Source organism: Fusarium oxysporum, chromosome 3, assembly GCF_000149955.1.
Source record: "Fusarium oxysporum f. sp. lycopersici 4287 chromosome 3, whole genome shotgun sequence".
In the NCBI taxonomy this organism is placed as follows: Eukaryota; Fungi; Ascomycota; class Sordariomycetes; order Hypocreales; family Nectriaceae; genus Fusarium; species Fusarium oxysporum.
In genome coordinates this window covers 4,768,550-4,789,118 of record NC_030988.1, presented here as the reverse complement: position 1 = coordinate 4,789,118, position 20,569 = coordinate 4,768,550, and the positions used below count along the sequence as shown (strand labels likewise).

Here is a 20,569-nt window from a genome sequence, read left to right as displayed (position 1 = left end):
TAGCTAACAGTAGGATGCTAAATAAGCTAGGGCTTCTGATTCGGCGCATCGCTGCATCACTTCCAAATCGTCTTGAATGATCCCTCGTCTGCCATCATCATCTGTTACGCCGGCCGCAAACGATGTACTGTCGCCGTCTTGATTCGACTCAAGTCTCAGGTTCGGTGGTGTGTTCAGAGGTGAGCTGCAGGTCTGTTGCCGAAACTGATGCTCCATGAACTGTGGCGGCGATTCCGTCGCGGACACCGTCTCAGTTGACTGCCCTTGAAGTACTCTCTCTAGCAAGGTCAGATGCTCCTCTCCTAAGCGGATGAGCCACTGTTGCCATTTCAACGTAGCCTCTTTCTGATCGACTGAGGCCTGGAGAAACTCGTACTGTGGGCGCAATCTTTCATTTTCCAGCGTAAGAAGATGGCTCCTCTCTTGTAGGAAATGGAGTAGCTGCTCAACGGTCATTGCGTGCGGTGGCGCAACGCGCGGTGGCGAAGGAACGCTAGGGAGCGAGCTGCTTCCCATTGGATAGCTGGCTGGCGGACGAGAAAGATAGAAGCGGAAAAAAACTAACAAAGTCAGTTTGGTTCAAGGCACTGACCTTGAGAGTCAAGAGACGGTATAAATATTCATCCCCGCGCACAATGAATGTGATACGTAGTCGACCTCTACCCAGGAGTCCATTTACGTACTCGACTTCTCTGTCGCATGTGAACGGCTGCTTTCTTCTGTTGTGTACGAACTTGAATTGTTGGACTCTCCGAAATGCTAGCTGCTCTCGAGGGTAGTGGCAAGATTGACTTGACTCGGAGATGTACTGTAAGCGATAGCCCTTTCTCACTCATTCCACGAAACTTGAGGGCGTGAGAGTAGCAGCACAATAGCAGCGGATATGCTTTTTAGTGTGAATTCGAAACATTCGAAACTGGACGGCCTTTTGAGGCTCCCTCTCCATTGTAGCTCCAAACCTGCCCTTGCCTCTACGAAAACGTTGACGTCGTTTGTGATGATGGGCTGTAGGATGCTTTCCACTATCCTGCACCAAATGAATGTCTATTGATGAGTATCTATACGCTTAACATCGCTACTACGTTGTATTCTCCTTACTACTGTTCCATTCGGAGGTTATATTCCATAGGAATGCTCTCTGATTACTGATGAGGCAGCACCATAAAGAACGTGATTCTGGAAGAAAAAAGAAATTGCAAAACGAACAAAGAAAGGGAGAGGTGATGGATTTCGAAACGAGGCCTTATCTAGGCGATTATCAGTACAGTACAGTATTGACATAGAGTGCTATCTTGATATGACGCATACAAGTCTGGTCCTTATCCATTGCCATTAGGATGCTGAGTGGTTCGAAGGTTTATCTGCTGCTGGAGTAAGCCCCTGAGTCTATTCTCCTCCGCGCTATACTCGTGCAAAAGATTCCGGACCTCGTGAACGTGGTGTTTTATTGTAGGTACAAATCGGACGACTGCCTCGTTGGCCAGTCTCCTGTAGTACATGCGCTCATAATGAAGCATGGCGAGGCGTTGCCTTAATTTAGCCTTCGACGACGCAGTATCACAACCAGGGGAAGGCTGAGATTGCTGATGAGCTATTCGAAGAGGTTCTACATAAGGCCAGCTTTGACCTTGATCCTCCTTGCTCTTTCCCGTGTTCAAACTTCCTCGATTCATGGATGGGCTGTTTAGTGAATTGAAATCTCTGCCACCTGCCTGTGTAGCGGAACGAGGTATATGATCACTTATTCTATAGTCTGGCTCCATCGAGTCTAGCTCGTAGCTCAAACTTAGATCGGAATCACGTAGTCTTGACTCTGATCTATTGTCAATGTTGCCGGCGTGATATTTGGCATCTAAGCTGCAGGCTAAATCGATACCTGAGCCCAGGATTTCTGGATCTGTTTCCACCTTGATAACATCCTCAATGTACTGTCGCCAGTCGGTATTCAATTGCTCAATCAAGAGGTTTGCCTCCGTGACAACCGATCGGAGCGCGGAAGCCAATTGTCGTATCTGAGAAACTAAACGCAGCAGCACCCGATAAACGAGCTTTCTATTCAATGAGATTGATTGTCTCATCATCCCATTTTCTCTTATGAGATTAATCTCCAACTTCTCGAGCATAGACTTCGACATTGGGTGTGGAGTCGGCGGTAATGGGCGGTTTCTTGCACCCTTACACCATGAAGACACCAAATTTACCTGGCGGTCTTGTACATTAGCGAAACCGCCAATTTGTGCCTTACATTGTTTGAGGCTCAAGAGAGGGTCAGTATGCGGGCGTTGGCGCCTGAACGCTTGCGAGGTGCTACTCCCCACTTCGCTGCCGTGCAAGGTAGCTGTGTTATCATAGAGCAGAGCGTCAGGGATTTTGGATAGACAAGACTGGATTGAGGATTTAAGAGATACTAGTACCTCGTTAGCCAGTGTAGCAAAGTACTTATCCTCATGATGCAGGCTCCCGTTCTCCCGGTTGAGTTCTACGATCCTTCTTCGAAGCGACACCTGATCGTCACCTCGATTTACATAAGTGATAGAACTGTGGGAAACGCTGGTTCTACCCCCAAGCTGCTGCACTTGATGATCTACTCTACGAGAAATTTGCGCGACTTCACTGTTGTAGTTGGGACAAGACCCGTATCTAACATGTTCCTTCATTGACAGTCGAAGCAGGATCTAGAGGAAGATACTTGAAGTCAAGAACAAGTATCAACGCTCTCTCGTGTCTAGTCACAAAAGGAAAAGCTATTATGAGAGGATTCATCTAATTTTATATTCTATGAGCCATCCAAAAAGAGCCTCTTGACTCCTGGCTTTTTGTGTAGAGATCAGTGGGGGAGGACGCTAGAAAACTCACTACTCTATCATCTATCGAAGTCGAAGGATGTGTTTAGGGTAATATTTTCGACAACCACAGCTGTAAGTCGCTGCGTAAGCAGGTACATGTCCATGTACTACAATACAGTGCCCTAGCATATAATCTATCATTCATTACGACTGACTGCTTGTTGTGAGCAGGCAGGCACTAGTTATTAATGCATATCTACATTGCCTACCTTTTCGTTCCCGACTTCACAAGCCCATGATGTGCCACAACTGCCGGAATTGCGTCCATTTCCCACGAAAATCTCGGCACATGGTGCTTGCCGTCTGTACCCGGCTGGCTTTGTAGACATTATCATAGTGTCGAAGGGGAAGGAGCCGTATGACCAACGCGCACTGTGAAGGCCAATCCATTCTGGGACAATGGTCCGAGAGGTAGCACCTGAGAGGTATGTATGTTGCAGAGCTGAACAATTGCTTATGCGCGAATTCCATGACCGAATTAAGCCATGCTAAGGGTTATGGATCGCATTCTGGGGAACTTCAGAGCTGGGATAACTTTATCTCGGGTTGCGTCACGCATCTCTTCTCTAGTCGGCAAGATTGATTCTGAAGAATGAATACTAAGTACCGGTATAGTCTCAATATACGCGAACCGCCTGATACCGACTTCCCCTTCGTGTCACGCCAAACCACTGTCCATGATCTGCCAGGTCTTATAGTGAACCCCTCTCGTTTCTGGCCCGATATGTCAAAATAAGGACGTCAATGTAATTTTGATGTTACGTATAAGGTCTCCAATTCTTCCAGACGCATCACTATGTTCCTCTGTCGACTATCTGTTTGTTACTGTCTAGATGCTGTTACCTTACGTAGGGTTCAGGTTGCAGGAGCCTATCCAATGCACGCAGGAGACTGGGAAGTATGCGGCTGAACGTTCAGATAAATATGCAGAGAAATACACGGACATAGACAGAGATGCAGGTATAGCGAGTTTTCCTCAGTTCGAACATCTCCCGACAGAGCTTCGCCTGATGATCTGGCGAGCAGCTTTTGATGGCGTGGACCCGGCTGTGGCAGTCTGCACATTCGCGCGTGATTGGTGCGAGATCACAGTAAGCCTTCCGCACTCCACGCATGGTCGTCCACCACCAATCACATATCCGTGTAAAGAGGCGAGGAGCGAATGGCTCCGCTCCAGCCGTGTCTACACAGGGCTAGATCGAGCTCTGGAACATCTATTTGTCCCTCGAACCCTATTCCTCGTTCCTCCTTCCGCGATCACAGACTCTCAGCTGGAAGATCTCATGCTACCTATAGAGCACATTGCCGTTGATATTGCAGACAGCCCTGATCTCTTTCCCCTTTTTGAGGCACTTGCCCGACTTCCACATTTACGGACGATCATAATCGTTATACCTTCAGATGCTGTTGAAGAGCACCAGGTGATAAATTGGCAGCAAGAGATACGGCAGGATCGGACGACTCTGAGACGCATGAGCGACTTAGTGGACGCACCAGCACCAGACGGCGAGTGGCATCAGCGCACTTACATGGGATGGGTCCTATGTAATTACCTGGAAGATTCCATGGCGAGAGAGTACTATGCGTGTGATAACAGGCCAAAGATAAAGCTTTTCGTTGATCGGAGGGGGTCGCCCTGGACGACAGAAGTAAATAGGGAACAGCCGTGGGCACTCTATTTCTACTGAGTCATCCAAGTGAGTAGTTAATTGAAATCTTTCTGGATTTCTACTACTTAGTTTGCTTAGCGCAAGTGAAACATACTGTCATTCTCTCTTCATTCCATGTCCTCGTTTTGCTCTTTCCCTCCATCTCCGTTTTTTCCACTTGATTGAGATGATTGGAAGAAGTGAAGCAAGAGAAGGGAAATAAAAATCAAGGTAAATTAAAGCATATGCCTAGCAAGCTGGCATCACAAGCGATACGAGCGTCATATTCGTGGTGAAATTTGATTGCGCTAGGCCGACACCTGACGCAGTACTTAACGCCGTACCAGCAAGCGCCGTCTAGAGCAATCTGAGCCTACATCTAAGTGGTAGATGTCTGCGGGGGGAGGAAGGGTGTGTCCTACTTGCTAGTGAAGGGTAAACTGAACTATAGAAATTTTACGTCTTCAGCATCAATGTTGACATCTGTCAGCCCATCACCGACCAGGTTGGCCTTAGCTTCCACGCATTCCTGAGGAATTTGTTGCAGGCCATTGTGAGAAAGATTTATTTTGTTGTTCTGCAGATGAGCACTTCCAAAAATGGTCCATGTTAGTGCCTACATTCGTCTAGTCCACCATAGAGGCGAGATTCTCGAACGAAATTATGGGCTTCTAGATTCGTTGAGGAGATTGTTCAGAAATGGCCAAGTTTGAGGTCAGGCATGCTGTTAGTTAAGTATTAGGATTGAGAAGCAGTATGTGATAGCAGAAGCTCCACGTCTGAGCTTATTTTCAGTCCCTCAAGTTCGTTGTTTCGGCGATCTATATCATGGTTGGGTAGTTCGTCTTATGTTACTCAGCTACCAACCAGGGTTTCTGCTCAGAAGAGGTTAGACCGTTTGTTTCACAGATAAAACTTACTCCACTTCATACTACCGCCTTATAAACTTCCTCCTCAACTGTTAAAATTATCTAACTTGCCTCGGTCAACAATGCGAACCTCTCTCCGAAAATCTTGTAATGCGTGAGCAAAGGCAAAGTATAGCTGCAACCTCGGAACTCCAAAGTGTTCACGGTGCGTCAAAAGGAAAGTCACGGGTATTTACACAAACGTGCCTGCCTTCTTCATCTCTAATAGAAGCCATGTCCACGAGCTAGCATACCAAACAAATCTTCGATTTGATAACCTAATTCTACTATCATTCTTTTGAGCCGGGCTTCTATTTAGGTTCTTTGTCATTGCGCTTTGCAGTTTTAACAGACTTTAAATTTCTCAAATGACTTTTCAAGGCGCGTGGAATAACCCAACATGAGGCCAACTTTAAAAGGCTGTACAGTTTGCTAACCATTTGTTCCGTTCTAGTGTGATACGCTCTTTAGCATCTTCGAAAATCAGTTCCATATGGCACGCAAGCCCTGCAGACAGCTCGAAGAACTTATATGTGGGTGTCCAATCCGCTCTTAGACTGTCGACTTCGGATTGAAGAAGCTCAATCTTATTGACTAACTCCATATCGGTATGCGCATCCGTCCCTAACAGTATAGGCGGAGGGGAGAAAACGAGGTTTTCTAGAAAGAAGGGTTCGTCTGAATACAGACTTGAGGAAGGCCGGTATCCAGGGTCCATACTAGATGAATAATAAAAACCTGGCGTGGATTACAACGCCAATGAGCCGAGGTAGTATATATAGCCCCGACAGCCTTCGTTTCTCTATGAAAGCAATCAAAACCATGAGCACGCTAATCCGACGAAAACAGGCCTTTTGCGTGTTAAACGCGAGACGCTCTAAACATGCCGCTGTTCCATGTTACCTTCATAGACATCCTGATTCAGACTATCAGCGCCACCGCCAACAAAGCCATGGGAAAATGTGGGTTGGCCAGCATCGCCATTTGATTAGTCGACAATTGGTCAGAATCAAACAGCTTCCGCGTGCATCCTTGTCCATTTGCGAAAAACTCTCCTGCATCTCCCATGACAATGTTGTACGACCAGAGTCATTCTATTATGAGACTGAGAATAACAATTTCTTCATCGTTTTTGAGTATCTACACCTTAATGTGTTCGACCTTTTCCCATTACATCCAGAAGAGGTATCTTGTATAATGAAACAGGTAAGTCTTTCCTTCTCGGGCGATTGTGATGGATAGCTGATTATTCAAGATCGTTGCAGGCCTTCATCACCTTAAGGGCCTTAAAATGGTATACGGCATCGATATCATTCAAGTCAATGAGTATGGGATAATTAAGATAGGTAAAGCTCGCAAATAAGAGTGAAAGGGCTTTAACTGACAAAGGGGAGTGCTCGATTGGAACTGGGAGTTTTGTGCTGATGGTATCTTATGCGATGCGAACGAGGGCTACATAGTTGCTTATCTCCAAGGAGTCATGGCCACAATGGCCCAAAGCTGTCTGGATCTACCAAAGGAAGCCTCTGACTTCCTTGCAGACGGGGAATTGCCCAGTCTTGATGTGAGTACACTTTTGAATGAAAGTACGCAGCTAATTCTAAATAGGACCCATACATTTATGGCGCTGCTGGCCCCCACCTTTTGACGACGGCAGTTCAGTTTGCCCTTCGTGCAAAATTGCTGGCGAATGACGAGTCTCAACGAACTTAGCCACTGACATATCTGTAAGGCTTGGTTTATTTGTAGCGACAGAAACATATATGATAGATTCAATTTAGTAACTTACATTAGGGATATCAATGGTCTCACCATTCCATCACACAAACCTGCCGTTTGTCTACTGGGCAGGGAAAATGTCAGACATTACGTGTATTCGGTCCATTGATCCAGATTGGTATATTCATGTTGTGTTATGTTGAATTCTGCCGCTTAGAGGTTTTACCATTTCAGTTGTAATCTTAAAGTATCCCTGCTTGCACGTGACACCTAGGTGCCTGTTCAACAGAAAAGCGCTGATGCATCTTAACCAACCACCGTACCGGGGAGAAATTGGAGTGCCCGAGGAAATAAACCAAGATCTTGAACCTCAAAGCTTCCAGCAAACAATTTACTAATTTGACCTGGGCCCCTCGGAAACTGGCTTTTACGAGTGGCTCCCTTTTCCAAGAAAAGGGGCTGTACGGGTTTCGAGCTGGTGGCTTGCCTACGCACCGCGCAGATGCTTCCCTAGGTGCTTGGTCACTACAGTACGATAAAAATACCATTAGAAAACGTTGACTGTGTAACTGTATATTAATTTACAAACTTGTATTGAATACTTTATCTAGCCCAGATTTATCTTAGTTATGGGCATATAACTTGGCTTGTGATCGTTACACTACTGTGAAGACGCCTATTCTAGAAAGAGCGAGTTATGAACTTCCAGTCTTCATCAAGTACACCACTGAGTTTCAAATCAACCCTGAATTTCATGAACATATTCTATAGTCTGCTAGTATTACTCGTTATGCCTATAGTACTACCACATGCTTGGTTTCGTCTTCCCGTGATTATTGTAGAAGTACATTTCATAATGTCTTTAAGGAACGATTAAAGGTCCACATATAAGGTCGCGAATTCTCTCATACTCTCATAGGGAAGGGGAATATGCCTGAGCGGCCCATTTAAAGGAGTGTCTTGATTCTTTCGAAGACGCAAAGGCCCTAAGACATTTTCAAATTTCACTCCCACTGCTACGATTTGATTAAATTACATGTAACTTTTAACCATGTAAACCAAAATGTGGCAGCTCCATCTTCGTAAGCCTCCAATGGATGCTTCTAAGTGGAGAGGAGAAAAATGAACAAGTCCTAGAGGCATAACGAATTAAGGATGAAAGTCACGAAACTCAGACAACGAACATGGCTTGTTTTCGTGTAATTATACATCCTCTCCATTACGCAAAACCCGACCTTCGTGTTATGACCGGCCAAAGCCATTTGCTTCAGTTTCGGTAGTTATCAGACTGCCTTGTCCGAATGATGGAAACCAATGTGCATGCACGTCATCAAAACTCTTGGGAAGGGAGTTTACTTCCCTATAATTAATCAACGCTACACATTCGATCAAGTCGCAACCAATGGAGTATCTTAACCAGCTATCAATTTGTTTAACAAAAGTTTGAGAGCACCATATAAAGTAACATGAAATATAAAACGTCGTGCTTTCGCAAATAATTTCCAATATGCTTGTCTTTAATCAAAGCTTAACATAGGCGAACTCTGAGAAATCTGGTGGTTTGTCATAACAGACCACACGCCCATGATCATCTAGATAGGCACCATCATTAGACATATCGATAGAACCCGAAATTTGTTTACATTGGTCAATTTCATCTTTGCTGACATGAAGGCCTTTTCGAGGAATCCAGATAATAGGCTGTCTTACGGTGAGAGCGTAATGCTTGAATGCTTCATTGACTAGGATTTCCCTCTTGTTTATAGGTACCTCTTCTAGCGTCGTGGGAAACTCGGTGCTTAATTTATTGGTTGTGTTAGGACGGAGGTCCTCAGAGACTTCATTCCTTTCGTCCATGTTTGATACATCCTCCAACACCATTTGTTGCAGCTGGAGATCATCCTTCACTTGTTTCTTCTGGCCGGTCATCGTCACTTCATCATTCCCCAAATCTACAGGTAGAAATCGGAAGAGAGGAGCGAACCTCCAGTTCAGAAACGCCTGGAAGAGAACTGTAGCCACTAACGCTATTGCCATGATTATGGCATGTGCTGTACAGACTGCATTTGCCTTTTCATCTTTGGCCATGAAGAAAAGACCGGTAAGACATAGTTCCATTACGTACACGCCGGTGAATGTCTGGTTGAGGGCGTGAGGATAAAGAACTCCTCCGGTGTCGTGATCAGAGCGATAAAAATTTAATATTGCGTACCGCTGAGCAAGCCATATGAGACCGAAGGTGAGAATAGCAAAGACAGAAATAAGTGGGGATATTATACAATAGATTAGAGCGATGCATGCGAAGTTCGTGTATACAGGAAACACGGAGCCCCACTTAACCGAATGCGGTTTCATCTTTCGGAACCATTTGTCTCGTGGGCTGACGTCAAACATTGGGGCGACAATGTAATGCGAAATCAAGCTGCCCACTTGAAGAAGCGTCGCAGCACTGGTAGAGAAGGACTGAAGAACCATGTAAGAGAAGAAGTAGTTTGACGCTTTCGGGAGGTTCTGAGCAAGGATATTGACCACTACACTAGCTTGCTGCACGCCCCGGACGTTCGTGGCTAGCTCTTTGATCGACGCCGTAAAAAAAGAAGCAATGGAAACAACTAAAAATACTTGTATGAACAAGAAGGCAAAATAAAAAGTCTGAACAAACTCCTGTCTCAGAGAGTAAGCCTTGACCCCTTTGAAATCCGCCAAATATTCTAGAAAAAGCGGTAGGAGGATTAAAAGGATTGTTAATGCTGTAGTCGGTAATAAGCCAGCAACTGCTGAAATGACATGTCTGAGCACCTCTGTACGGCCAATGAACGAAAGCAGGTCGTTCCCTTGAATTAGTTGATCGACCTGACTGAGGGCGCCCGTCCACGCTACTGGAAGTGACCACAAGGATATCATTAGGAATAGAATAGCATAAGTTATTACCGCACGAACCCAACCTGCTTTATAAGACAATGCTATATTCCTCCAAATGATCTCATCTGGAGAGAATCCAATAGACCTTGGTGACATATGTTCTGGTAGGTGGTGAATTACGCTTTGGCAAGCCATATGTGCCGCGATTTGAGTGCGAAACTGGACAAATGCTGAGTTTGCGGGCGGAAGGTCAGCGTAATGCCTCTGCTGCTCTTCAATTCTTGTGTTAAGTTCTTCTAACTCTTTGCGGCACCAACTTATAGTTTCGTCTTTTTCGAAGAAAGACGCAGCGTTAAATAACCATCGCAATCCCAAACCAAAGAGTCTATGCGCGGGCCGGTCGCTCTTACTTAAGTACTTTTCCCGCAATCCACCGCTGCTGTCTTTTTCACAGTCAGTACTCGAGAATTCACGGGGGTCAGAACGCATTCCGATTGTGCCTTGGATTCCAGTGCTCTTAGAGTTTCCGCGAAAGAGCCGTCGCCAACCTCCTGCTTTACCCCTGTTCCATCGACTTTGATGAGCATGATGGGCATTCCTAATCAAGGTTGTCTCCGCAACCTCCAGTTGCTGGACAATTGCGTCTCGGCGATCGATCAATTGAAGTAGCAAAGAGAAGTCTCTATTGATCCATATGTTCTTTACGCCACCTGGAAAATGATTAAAGAGCTTTCTCAATTCACTGTCGGTACACATTTCGTCAGGGATTGAGTCAACAAGAATAGTTGCCGCTGAAGGTCTTGATCGATGATCAGCACTGGTAAGATGAGTTTGTCGTATTTCGATGTAGGCCCTCATCTCATAGAAAAACAAAGCGCAAACCCATGCGATAGTAAGGATAGATATCACGAGGTGCGCCCAGTAGCGGTGAGCATTGCTTGGTCTGATATTGCCCCAGGCAAGCGTGTCCAGGCCAGTGACTTGTGCGTTGTCATGATCCTTTGCAGCACGTCCATCGGCATCAAGTTGATGACCGCGTCCATCGACGTAATTCAATGGGATCAGCACGGGTATCACGAGCGTCGCTATTGGAAAAAACGCAAGAAGAAGAGTTCTCAAGTAGCGGAGGAAAAAGTAGGCATCGAGACCGCAGTCGCGGGCAATGTCCGAGTCGCTGCTGTTCCATGACAGTTTGATGGAGGAGATTAGACTCAAGGATCTCACATCTGGTTTACTTAGACGAGTTCGTTGTTTTATTTTGGGTTCATTGCTAGATGATTTAGTGTCCGAACGACCCATACTACAAGCAGGTGATCTTACAAGATGCGCCCCAGCTTGTTCCTCAGCAGCAAGAAGAGTAAGAGCTGTAACATAAATATCGCAAAACCACTGCTTAATGCAGCGATAAAGCTGGAAACTCCGATTCCTTGGTCCACTTGAGCGCCGCCTGGTTGTCTACTACCTTCACCTCTAGTAAGGTGATCGTTGTTGGGAGTACCTGTTTCAGCCAAGGTAGTCCAGCTCATTATTTCGGCGGTCAACTGCACGTTTCTCTATCTTACCCAGTATGTTGAAAGTAACCGGGACTGAAGCAGCGTGAAACTGAAGACGTTCTGCCATATTTAACTCTAGTTTTATTTCATGTCGGCCGGGTTTGTGGTCAGCATTGTGATATATTTTCATCCTCCGAAACGCTCTCAGGCAAAACTCGTAGCTTAAATCAGCCACTTCAAAACATGACCAAGAAGAGGATGTTTTAGGTTCAAATGGAGTATTTTCTTTTTAGAAAGGTGGAAATATGTACGGTTTTGACCAAAACCGGAGGCCGCCTGGCTTTCGCCAAAAAGTCTGCGAGAACGAATCGGGACGTGGGTGGTGGGGCAAGTACAGGTTGTAGTATGGAAGTCAACAAACGGACGCTGACATCAAGGCTTGTTGATACATTACACAGGTCCACTAGTGGCCATCATGGTCAGTGATCAATTTAATTCGGGTATTAGAAAATCCTAAACAATACCCTACCACAGGTCATCTAGCTTGCCTTTGCTTGCGATCTACAGCGCAAGACATAACTCACTAGTACCATTTCTACTAAAACAAGCAGCCGTGCGTAATAAATTGAATTGTATTGTATTGTACAGTACAGTACAGTACAAGACAGGAAGAAGAGGGCAAGATCAAAGAACTAGTAAAAGTAGGATGGGCGGTCAGGATAGCGACAAGCAGGTTCGCGCGGAATGATCTAGTCGGCATGGGAGGAGTTATCAGAATTCCCATATCTGCGGCAAGAGCCGGCAAGACCAACGAAACCTTTTCGGTCACCCTGGGCTCGAGGGAAAGACACAGCCCATACACAGCCGAACTAGCAGCGATTTCTCATGGCCTCGGCTGTCTGCCAGAGATCGAGTATCGAGTTATTGTGATCTTAACGAGTAACAGATCTGCAGCACAAGCGATAAGTAACCCTCGCCGGTAATCAGGTCAAGGGTATATATGAGTGATATATGATGCTGTAGAGGAGCTTAGCGCAAACGGAAACAGAGTCAACTTCAGCTGGTTGCCACCCGACAGCAAGCTCAAAATTCGGGAGACAGCCAAGATGTCAACCCGTTACGCAACGGAACCGTACATGACGCTATAGAGAGGAATAAACAAAACGAAGACCACAATTCCCAATGGAACGAGAGCAGATCTACGTTGTGCCAGCACGCTGACCTCTTCCCATGATAATCGATCGTACAGCAAGCGAAGATATTTACCAGGCAGAGCTGAGTCGACCTTTCTAGATTGCCTGCCAACTCCATCTGGTAGCTTCCTCTCCATTCTTAGAACCGAAATGGCGCGGTTGAACAGTTATCTTATCAGATAAGGACTGCACCGGCGGATGAGTGCCCATGTGGGCGGGCAAAGGAGTCGTTAGAGCATTTCCTCTTTCGATGCGTGAAATGGACGACACAAAGCAAAGAGATGTTTCAATGTCCGAATGAGAAAGGCGGCAACCTCTCCTTTCACCTAGGAGGCAAGGCAGCATCAGAGGTCACAAATGGACACTGAACATGAATGCAGTACTAGCTACAGTCATGTTCACGATCGCCACAGGTCGCCTGGAACAGACATGGCTCGCACTGCACTATCCTGACACCATTCAATCAATAACACCAACCAACAACCCCTGACGCGCTCAGATAGCTAACAGCAGGCATCGCCTCAGCTGCCGAAGATAGGAAACGGAACACTTGGAGGAATTGGGCTTTAAGTCGGCTGGCTACATACTAGTATATACGAGGATAAGGCGAAGAACGATGACTAGACTGGAAAGAACAAGGCGAGATTTTCATAGGCTTAGCGAGAGCAAGGCAAAAACTAGAGAGACGTTATGTAATTTTAGCTTCAGAGCCCTTTGGGCATTAGCCTACCTGGCGAAATAGACTTGTGTGTGTGTGTGTGCATAGCCGAAGAGTTCTCGGCATGAAGGTTGAAATTAGAAATTAGCTATGTCATCACGTCGCAATAGGTTCACGATTCTTCCCAGGCTGCTACAGTATTGAGCACTTGCACCTTCCTCTCCAACAATAACTCTCGTTTATAAACGAAGCCCCACATATCGTTCTTGAGTAAATTTCCACACTGTGTACACACTTGTCTGATACAAAAAGCGAGTCTCTCAATGTACTTACCTGATTGATGTAAGCGATAGTACTTATGACTCGCACTGTGAGCCTGTCTCCACTTCCCCACATTCGCGCCCCGGAACTCCAGGCTGCAGCGGTACTTCTAAGTACTTCCTTCGCTAAGACAGAAATTGCTTACGCACCCATAAGGCGGCCAAATTCTGACAGAACATCTGCTTATGAGGTAGAGCCATGTACCCAGGTGGCCCACCCTAGACTTACAAAGAGCATGTTTTTTTTTGGACCGGAAGGTGCAAGTGCTCAATACTGTAGCTCTTGGACTCTCTGTCAAACAAGTTCAACATTTTGGAGCACAGCCCTCGAACACGCAGTCGCTCAATTTTATTTGGCTGCTTCGCCGTCATAAGTTGTAAGGCACAAATATACATAGAGAATAGCATAAATAGAACCTAACCACGATTTCACCAATGGGAAATGGATAAATTTCTGGATAAGCCCCCTAGTTGAAATGTGCTATGTGATTCCCCAAGTTCCGTTCTTAGCATATCCGACTTTGAGCGAACATTGAGTAAAATGTTATCAACTGATCCTGAAAGGGAAAAAAAGGGCGGGGTGAAGGATTTGTTGTCAATCTCGGTAGACAAGAGATTATTCGACGCTAGGCCAGAACCTCGAGCAAATAGCCCTACGAATAAGGTTGGATAGGAGCAAAGCTATGTCAGGTAGCCTATCAAAAAAAAAAAAAAAAAAAAAAAAAAAGAAAAAAAAAAGGCAAGATATCTGACATACTAAGGTTTCATTCAAATGTGCAAAGATTTAGTCTTATAATCATCTAAATAATCATCTATCTAAATCCTCCCCTCATCCATCTTTTGAGACATCAAGTTCGGACTATAACTCCATAGCGCACGTGTTTCATCAAGTTAAACGGTAGCCGATGATCTCGCTCTCGGAATCAATTTCAACAATTCCTTGCAACTCTTCTGCCGTCAATAAACACCGACATTGAGTATTGCTTTGGAGTACTATCTATTGGCATGCTCCTGCGAGATTTGAAGAAGGCCCTCTCATGTTCATCGAGACTGAAAGCATCTCGGAGCTGATCCAATGCATTGTTGATCTTTGATATCATCCACTGATGAGAAAATTGGCGAACACTCTCTGAGTCGCTTTGTGACGATGTGTAGAAATAACTTTTGTCCTGCGCAATATCAACATGATGTCGTTCTTCCTCCGGGGGACTATCCCCCCACCTCGGATGCCTGGAAGCCTGAGGATCGCAAAGTAAAGGTTCTGTACCAGAATACCTTGATTCCAAGCATCGAGTATTGCGTGTTTTTGAGAAAGGATTCAATTTCCTGTTGTCGAGAACCGTCCGCGTTTCAATCTCGACACCATGACGCTGTCCATGTGTTATATCTTCCTCTAAAGGTTCGGAGGTAGTGGCTGGATATCGCACTGATCCGCTCCGGAAGCCTCCTATTTGACGCCCTATTTTTCTTGCTAAGCAGATCGGAGACCGGAAGCTCTGCTTTGTTGATTTGACTGGTGGAGATGAGGAATTGATATGCAAGTTGAGGTCGTTGTTGGAAGGCGTTGAATGTTCTAGCAACGAATACTGCGTATCATATCTCGGAACAGACCCGGGGAACCGGCTGTCGATGATATAAGCACTATGCTTTTCTCTGGAAGTGCCCAATATGTCGTTCATGTGAGTTTTCAAAGATACATAAATAGATTGTGTCTTTGAATGCCTGCCATTGCGAAGGCTGGACTTGTGAGGTGTTCTTGGCTCAAGAACGTTGTCGTGCATAAGGAGACCCATAACTTGCTTCTATGAAGATGCCTTGATACCCAAGAGGCACGCAAATACTTTATCCATAAATTCTGAGTTTCTCCTTGTCGTTGTGTAAATTCAAAGCGAAGTGGTTAATTATCGAGATGCCAAACAGGCAGAACAGCCTCGCAGCTGAACTTATGTGGATTGCAATGTACTGTATAAGATACAACGTGATTATTGAAGACTCCTTTCGAGAAGACCCTTCCTCACGTTGAAGCACAATATTTCATAGATGAAGTCCCATATGAGACTCCTGTGAGAACTGGTATTAAATGTGTATTTAAGACCTCCCCCTGATGTAATACTATGTCCTAATCAAGTGACTTGGTTAGGTAATGTAGAGGCATGAACAGACCTTCCGATGGCACCCGGGAGGATCTTAATCTCGCCGATGTTATTTGCTGGCCCATTTCGAACTTTTTCCAGACTGCAGGTTCTTTGTACCATGACAGCTAGTCTAGATTGGACGGTCTCTGGGCCCAAACATATCCTGGGCAGGTATTCCATCTTGTATTCCCGTCTTAGCAGGGCACCTAGATACTTAAGGCCCATGAGCCACAAGCCTTTGCTCAATATCTGATCCTGTGTAGGAGTGAGTCAATATGCCTGAAGAATTTCATGGTAATTCAAATATTCTCGCTTCGCTGCCTCATGATATGTTGAATCAGTTGCAACAATGGCTGGAATTCTGCCGTCGACTAGATGATGATAACACTCACCTAAAGCGTCATATCTTAGAGCTGCAGGCGCGTAAAGATTGGCTCGTGGCATACGAGAATACGTGCGGAGAGATGGTTGCCACACAGAACCAACTGATCGTATCTCTAAGCGCGAGGATAGCTACCAGCGAAAGGCCGCCCAAATTAATCCCTGATCCAGTCAAAGATTCAGAAATTCCTATCATTTCCCTTGACGAGCTTACGTCGGAGTCAAATATCCCACCGACTACGAACGATGCGAATCCACTGACGCTACATTCAGCTTTCGCATAAAGATCATAACATTCATCTGCAATCATCGCTGGAAGATACGGAGCACGTCTGGTACGTACATCAGCCAACACCATCCAATGACCGAATCTCCTAGAGGGTGCTGATACGTATGTAGGCCCGAGGCTCGACTATCCAGTCGTGGTGCATACGAATCTCGGGTAGACAGGGATACCGGTACTTAGGCGAGCAGCGATGTTGGGCGTACTTGAGCGGGTTGAATGGCGAACATGAAGATTGAAGTCTGCTGCGGAATGCCATCATTAGTCTCAGAAGACCGCAGTATAAAGGAAATAAGAGAAAAGAAAGTTTGCCTATCTGATTACGGCGGTGAATTGTTGAACAGAAAGCATATACTGGGGTGCCACGTGCAAGCAGGGGCCTTCTATGACTGCGCACGGAAATAGTAAATTCTCCAAGTCGTAGAGTTTTCACAGAACATAACATGAATACACAAATCTGCATCAATGGACCGAATATACGTAATGTATGACAATTTCCGTTTCATATGTCTACGCGTGACCTTGGCCTACCATTCAGCGACGATAAATGTTATGATTATTTGATTTAATAGACTTTATAAATTCCTCTGTACAGTGACTTGTTCCCTCAAATAGAACTCTAATCTCACCTAATTGTACAATTTAGTTTCTCCACCTAAAACAATATGTAACAGAAGTATCAAATACTAGCTTCAGTAAATATAACGCCTAGTAATGGCATGGTTCATTGATACCCGCTCGTATAAGTCATCCTAGACTTGAGAAGTGGCGGGTCAAACTCATGGAACACAATCGAGATCAGAATGCGCCAGTTCCCGATGATCGGATGTGCCAAAGCCGGCATTCAGTGCTTGCCTTCGGATAAGCCATTCTATCGCGAAAGGTGAACCGTTGATGTGGGATTCCTCATCCGCCCCTTCTAACAAAGCAATCGAGATCGAACTACTGAGGGTTGGTACGGTGAAATTTACCTTGTAACAGAGATCTGTATTGATATTCTCATACGTAATCCTCAGGAACTGAGCTCCTACTCGGAATGCCGCTTGTCTCTCGCACAGCTGCCTGATGAATTCTTTGTATTCTGGCGTGTGAGCGCTCAACCGGCAGATAATGCGACCAGCGCATTGATAAGCACCCCTCAAGAAGTACGGTGGATGGAGTTCATCTAGTTCGAAGAGGAAAAGCTCAGCCCGCAGATGGCGGCACAGTCTACGAAGGCTTGATGATCGTGTCGCCGTATCGTGGGCCGTCTGTCGTACGCGTTCTACCATACTTACCTCGTCTAGCAAAGGCTCTTCTCCCATGAAGTTGACGTCAAACCGAAAAAGCTTTGTGTCGCTATCGGCTCTCTGATGACTCAGAAGATGGCTCCACGTGACTTTTGAACCGGTTTGCTTCCAAAGAGCCCTTGAAAGTCTAGGAAGGAACTTTTCAGATAAAATACCTGATGACCCATTATCATCGTCTGAAGCAGAACCAGTGCCAAGAGAAACCACAACACTAGGTTCCGCCACATCTGGACTCAACAATGTTGCTTCACGAATAGCAATGCACACTGGATTGTTAACTGCAAGCCCACCATCTTGAAAAACTCCGAGGTCGCCGATACGCGCTGGCTTGAAATAGCTGTACATTATTTAGCCATGACTTGCGAACAAGATACCATATCAACGTACTACGGTGCTGCTGTTGCACATCGCAACCTGCAGAGGTTTAGCTTTGTTAGCCTTGAGGCGGTCTCGATTCCACTTACACCTCCCACCATTTACTTTGAGATTGCCCGTCATTCAATTCGAGATGACGATAATCTAGTCGCTGTTAGCAAAAGACAGTAGTAAGTGACACTCCCAAACGGCACGCACCAGAATCCTGGGCTTGCCCTGTGGCGCTGTTATAGTTCGTGGCGAGGAATACGCTGCCATCACGTGCTCTGGTCAATGTTACACCTACATGGGCCCCTATGGCGGTAGCTGGGGATATATCGGTCGTACTTCGGTTTTGGCCGTATGTTTCAATCAACAACTTCTCCAGCCCCTCAGCAGTATACTTGCTATCAGCTAGCAATGTGCAGATCAGTTGGAATAGCCATGCCACATTGGAGAAAAGTGGAAGACGGTCTAGTAAACGTGTAAACCACGAGGAACGCTGGATAAATGATTGTTGGGCAAACTGCTTGAGATGAGACATGCAGTCGTCTACGTTCCATCCCAGAATGTCCAGACAGATGACGCTCAATGCACCTACACATCCGTTAGTCTTGCAAACACGGATCGTCAGTACGCAAACATCACCCGAACTGGTCCCGACCTTGACGTCGAAACTGCGTTGTACATTATAATACGGTATACCGATCTCGTCTTGGATCGCCTTGAGGAAGCCAATTGGGGCGGACCCACGTATGCCCCCACCATCAATACTCAAGACCCGGAGTCGGCTGGTATCAGGAAACAGACGTATCGAAATTCCTGGGGTGGGCTGACCGTAGATATGACATGATTGTGGTACATACTCCCACGGGTCAGAGCTGCTTTTAGGACTGAACGTTCTAATACAATTTTGACAAACAAGATGTCCACATGGGAAGCCGTACTGCGGCCGCCGCCCAATGCAGCTAAGACAGGTGTCGTTCGACACGATGCTTCGTAATATACCAAAATTTCGGGCGAGTTGCTGCCGATGCCAGTCACGCATCGAGCCCAAAGCTTGGGACTGCGCGAACTGAGTGAACATGCTGCACGATATCAATCTTACGGTTTCTGAGGGTGATATGAGCATCTTAAAGCTTGATTTGAGTTCAGAGCTGGCTTGATAGCAAGCGTTTTCGTAGAGTTCACGAAAAACCTGGTGACAGTCGAAGGCTAAATTCTGTTAACACGAGTAAATAAAGCGTTCTGGTAGCTTACGGTGCATCCCAGGTGAGTAATGGTCAAGGAGGAGACTGGAGGCGATCAACGGGACAGCCACCTGCCGGAACGTCTTGAGTAATTCAAACTTTCCTAGAAAATTTCTGATATGGTCACTCAAGTCTGGTGCTATTCCTCGATGGAGCCGAGAAACCTTCACGAAGCTGAAAGGTTCCGCAGTTACGCTCAACGCTACGCTAGCAGCATACTGTAAGAAGTGAGCAAGATGGTGTACCGAAAAGATTGAGTCAGATCGTCGTCGAGCCTGTCTACTAGTCTCTAGTGCCTTTGATAACTCCGAACTGAGCACTTGCCATCGTCGCGTCTGTCCGCCGCTTCGCCGTCTACTTTTACCAGACATCCTGGGAACTCCAACGAGAGTGATGCTACTGAAACTCGGATCGATACTTCTAGACCGGTGTTCTGCTACAAACCTCTGAAGATCACTTTCGTGTCTCTGTCTCCATTCTTGTCTTACTACAAGCAAGATATGTGGCCGTACTGGGCTAGTTGATGGTGGTCCACTCTGGAGCCAGAAACGCAATCGTTTCAACGACTCACCAAATCCTCCTAAATCATCGACAAATATGCACACAACGTCAGCAGATGGAAGTAGAGTTCTACGTAAGAGATTTTCATAGTCGAGTCCATCTTCAGGAACTTGTTGCTTCATGTCAGTATAGACTTTTACAGCGTGGCAAGCACTGGCGCTCAACAACGGCAACTTGGCCTGTGATCCAGACGCATCTGTATCGGCGATCACGATACGCTTACGGCGATTCTCTTTCAACGAAGAGACAAGTAAATGAACTTCCCCTCCTGCCCTTGCCCGGATCCTGCCCGTCTGAAAACTTAGCTTCTTGAAGGCCGCCTGTTTCGATTGATTTCCGATTAACACCAGTAGGCCAGCGCTCTCGGCGTCGGGATTTTCGAATTCCTTCAGTAAACGTTGAGGTCGGTCTGTGACCTCTAAGCCCTTCTCTATGCCCAGGCTCCAGGGTTTAAGCCAGCATGTATGACGGCAGCGACTCATTCTTGGTGGTTCATCAAGTGCTTTGTGAAAATGTCTAGGCCATGTTTAAGTATTTACAGACTTGGTGCTACGGTTTGCCCAAAAGTTCCCTATCAGCCGTAGCCATTGCCTTTGATATTTGTCAAAATAAGGCCCTTGAGTGCCAATCCATATTCAATCAGGCTTCATTTCAGGACATAAACGCTA

The 20,569-nt window shown here is 46.0% G+C and overlaps 10 protein-coding genes across 13 annotated transcripts; 4 read left to right on the top strand and 6 right to left on the bottom strand.

Annotated features, from left to right (window-relative positions):
• Nucleotides 1–3: 3 nt before the first annotated feature.
• FOXG_21770 (uncharacterized protein) lies at nt 4–456 on the bottom strand (the record flags this gene model as incomplete). Its single annotated transcript, XM_018402128.1, has 1 exon — nt 4–456. The coding sequence occupies one exon, from the start codon at nt 454–456 to the stop codon at nt 4–6; it is 453 nt and encodes a 150-aa protein (XP_018254768.1).
• Nucleotides 457–1,319: 863 nt separating this feature from the next.
• Nucleotides 1,320–2,135, bottom strand: FOXG_21769 (uncharacterized protein; the record flags this gene model as incomplete). Its single annotated transcript, XM_018402127.1, has 1 exon — nt 1,320–2,135. One exon carries the CDS (start codon nt 2,133–2,135, stop codon nt 1,320–1,322), a length of 816 nt encoding a protein of 271 aa, XP_018254767.1.
• A 1,544-nt stretch (nt 2,136–3,679) lies between these two features.
• FOXG_21768 (uncharacterized protein) lies at nt 3,680–4,534 on the top strand (the record flags this gene model as incomplete). Its single annotated transcript, XM_018402126.1, has 1 exon — nt 3,680–4,534. The coding sequence occupies one exon, from the start codon at nt 3,680–3,682 to the stop codon at nt 4,532–4,534; it is 855 nt and encodes a 284-aa protein (XP_018254766.1).
• Nucleotides 4,535–5,361: 827 nt separating this feature from the next.
• Nucleotides 5,362–6,190, bottom strand: FOXG_21767 (uncharacterized protein). Its single transcript, XM_018402125.1, has one exon. The coding sequence runs from the start codon at nt 6,119–6,121 to the stop codon at nt 5,816–5,818; it is 306 nt and encodes a 101-aa protein (XP_018254765.1). The 5' UTR covers nt 6,122–6,190; the 3' UTR covers nt 5,362–5,815.
• A 410-nt stretch (nt 6,191–6,600) lies between these two features.
• Nucleotides 6,601–7,116, top strand: FOXG_21766 (uncharacterized protein; the record flags this gene model as incomplete). The annotated part of the gene is made up of 4 exons (XM_018402124.1): nt 6,601–6,609; nt 6,659–6,749; nt 6,798–6,967; nt 7,012–7,116. 4 exons carry the CDS (start codon nt 6,601–6,603, stop codon nt 7,114–7,116), a joined length of 375 nt encoding a protein of 124 aa, XP_018254764.1.
• A 654-nt stretch (nt 7,117–7,770) lies between these two features.
• On the bottom strand, nt 7,771–11,673 carry FOXG_21765 (uncharacterized protein). Its single transcript, XM_018402123.1, has 2 exons — nt 11,305–11,673; nt 7,771–11,254 (listed from the first exon to the last, which is right to left on the bottom strand). The coding sequence occupies exons 1-2, from the start codon at nt 11,508–11,510 to the stop codon at nt 8,644–8,646; spliced, it is 2,817 nt and encodes a 938-aa protein (XP_018254763.1). The 5' UTR covers nt 11,511–11,673; the 3' UTR covers nt 7,771–8,643.
• Nucleotides 11,674–11,782: 109 nt separating this feature from the next.
• Nucleotides 11,783–12,460, top strand: FOXG_14812 (uncharacterized protein; the record flags this gene model as incomplete). The annotated part of the gene is made up of 3 exons (XM_018394873.1): nt 11,783–11,852; nt 11,936–11,955; nt 12,131–12,460. 3 exons carry the CDS (start codon nt 11,783–11,785, stop codon nt 12,458–12,460), a joined length of 420 nt encoding a protein of 139 aa, XP_018254762.1.
• Nucleotides 12,461–14,421: 1,961 nt separating this feature from the next.
• On the bottom strand, nt 14,422–15,705 carry FOXG_21764 (uncharacterized protein). The gene has a single exon (XM_018402122.1). It carries the CDS (start codon nt 15,439–15,441, stop codon nt 14,578–14,580), a length of 864 nt encoding a protein of 287 aa, XP_018254761.1. The 5' UTR covers nt 15,442–15,705; the 3' UTR covers nt 14,422–14,577.
• Nucleotides 15,706–15,988: 283 nt separating this feature from the next.
• Nucleotides 15,989–16,921, top strand: FOXG_21763 (uncharacterized protein). The gene is made up of 2 exons (XM_018402121.1): nt 15,989–16,499; nt 16,564–16,921. Exon 1 carries the CDS (start codon nt 16,059–16,061, stop codon nt 16,446–16,448), a length of 390 nt encoding a protein of 129 aa, XP_018254760.1. The 5' UTR covers nt 15,989–16,058; the 3' UTR covers nt 16,449–16,499; nt 16,564–16,921.
• A 9-nt stretch (nt 16,922–16,930) lies between these two features.
• Nucleotides 16,931–20,419, bottom strand: FOXG_21762 (uncharacterized protein). 4 transcript variants are annotated; one of them, XM_018402117.1, is made up of 6 exons: nt 19,351–20,419; nt 18,739–19,305; nt 18,310–18,687; nt 18,201–18,255; nt 18,124–18,150; nt 16,931–18,073 (listed from the first exon to the last, which is right to left on the bottom strand). In XM_018402117.1, the coding sequence occupies exons 1-6, from the start codon at nt 20,381–20,383 to the stop codon at nt 17,227–17,229; spliced, it is 2,907 nt and encodes a 968-aa protein (XP_018254756.1). In that variant the 5' UTR covers nt 20,384–20,419; the 3' UTR covers nt 16,931–17,226. The 4 variants fall into 4 exon arrangements, with proteins under 4 accessions (XP_018254756.1, XP_018254759.1, XP_018254757.1 ...); XM_018402120.1 differs by having other exon boundaries at nt 18,124–18,255; XM_018402118.1 differs by having other exon boundaries at nt 16,931–18,150.
• Nucleotides 20,420–20,569: the final 150 nt, after the last annotated feature.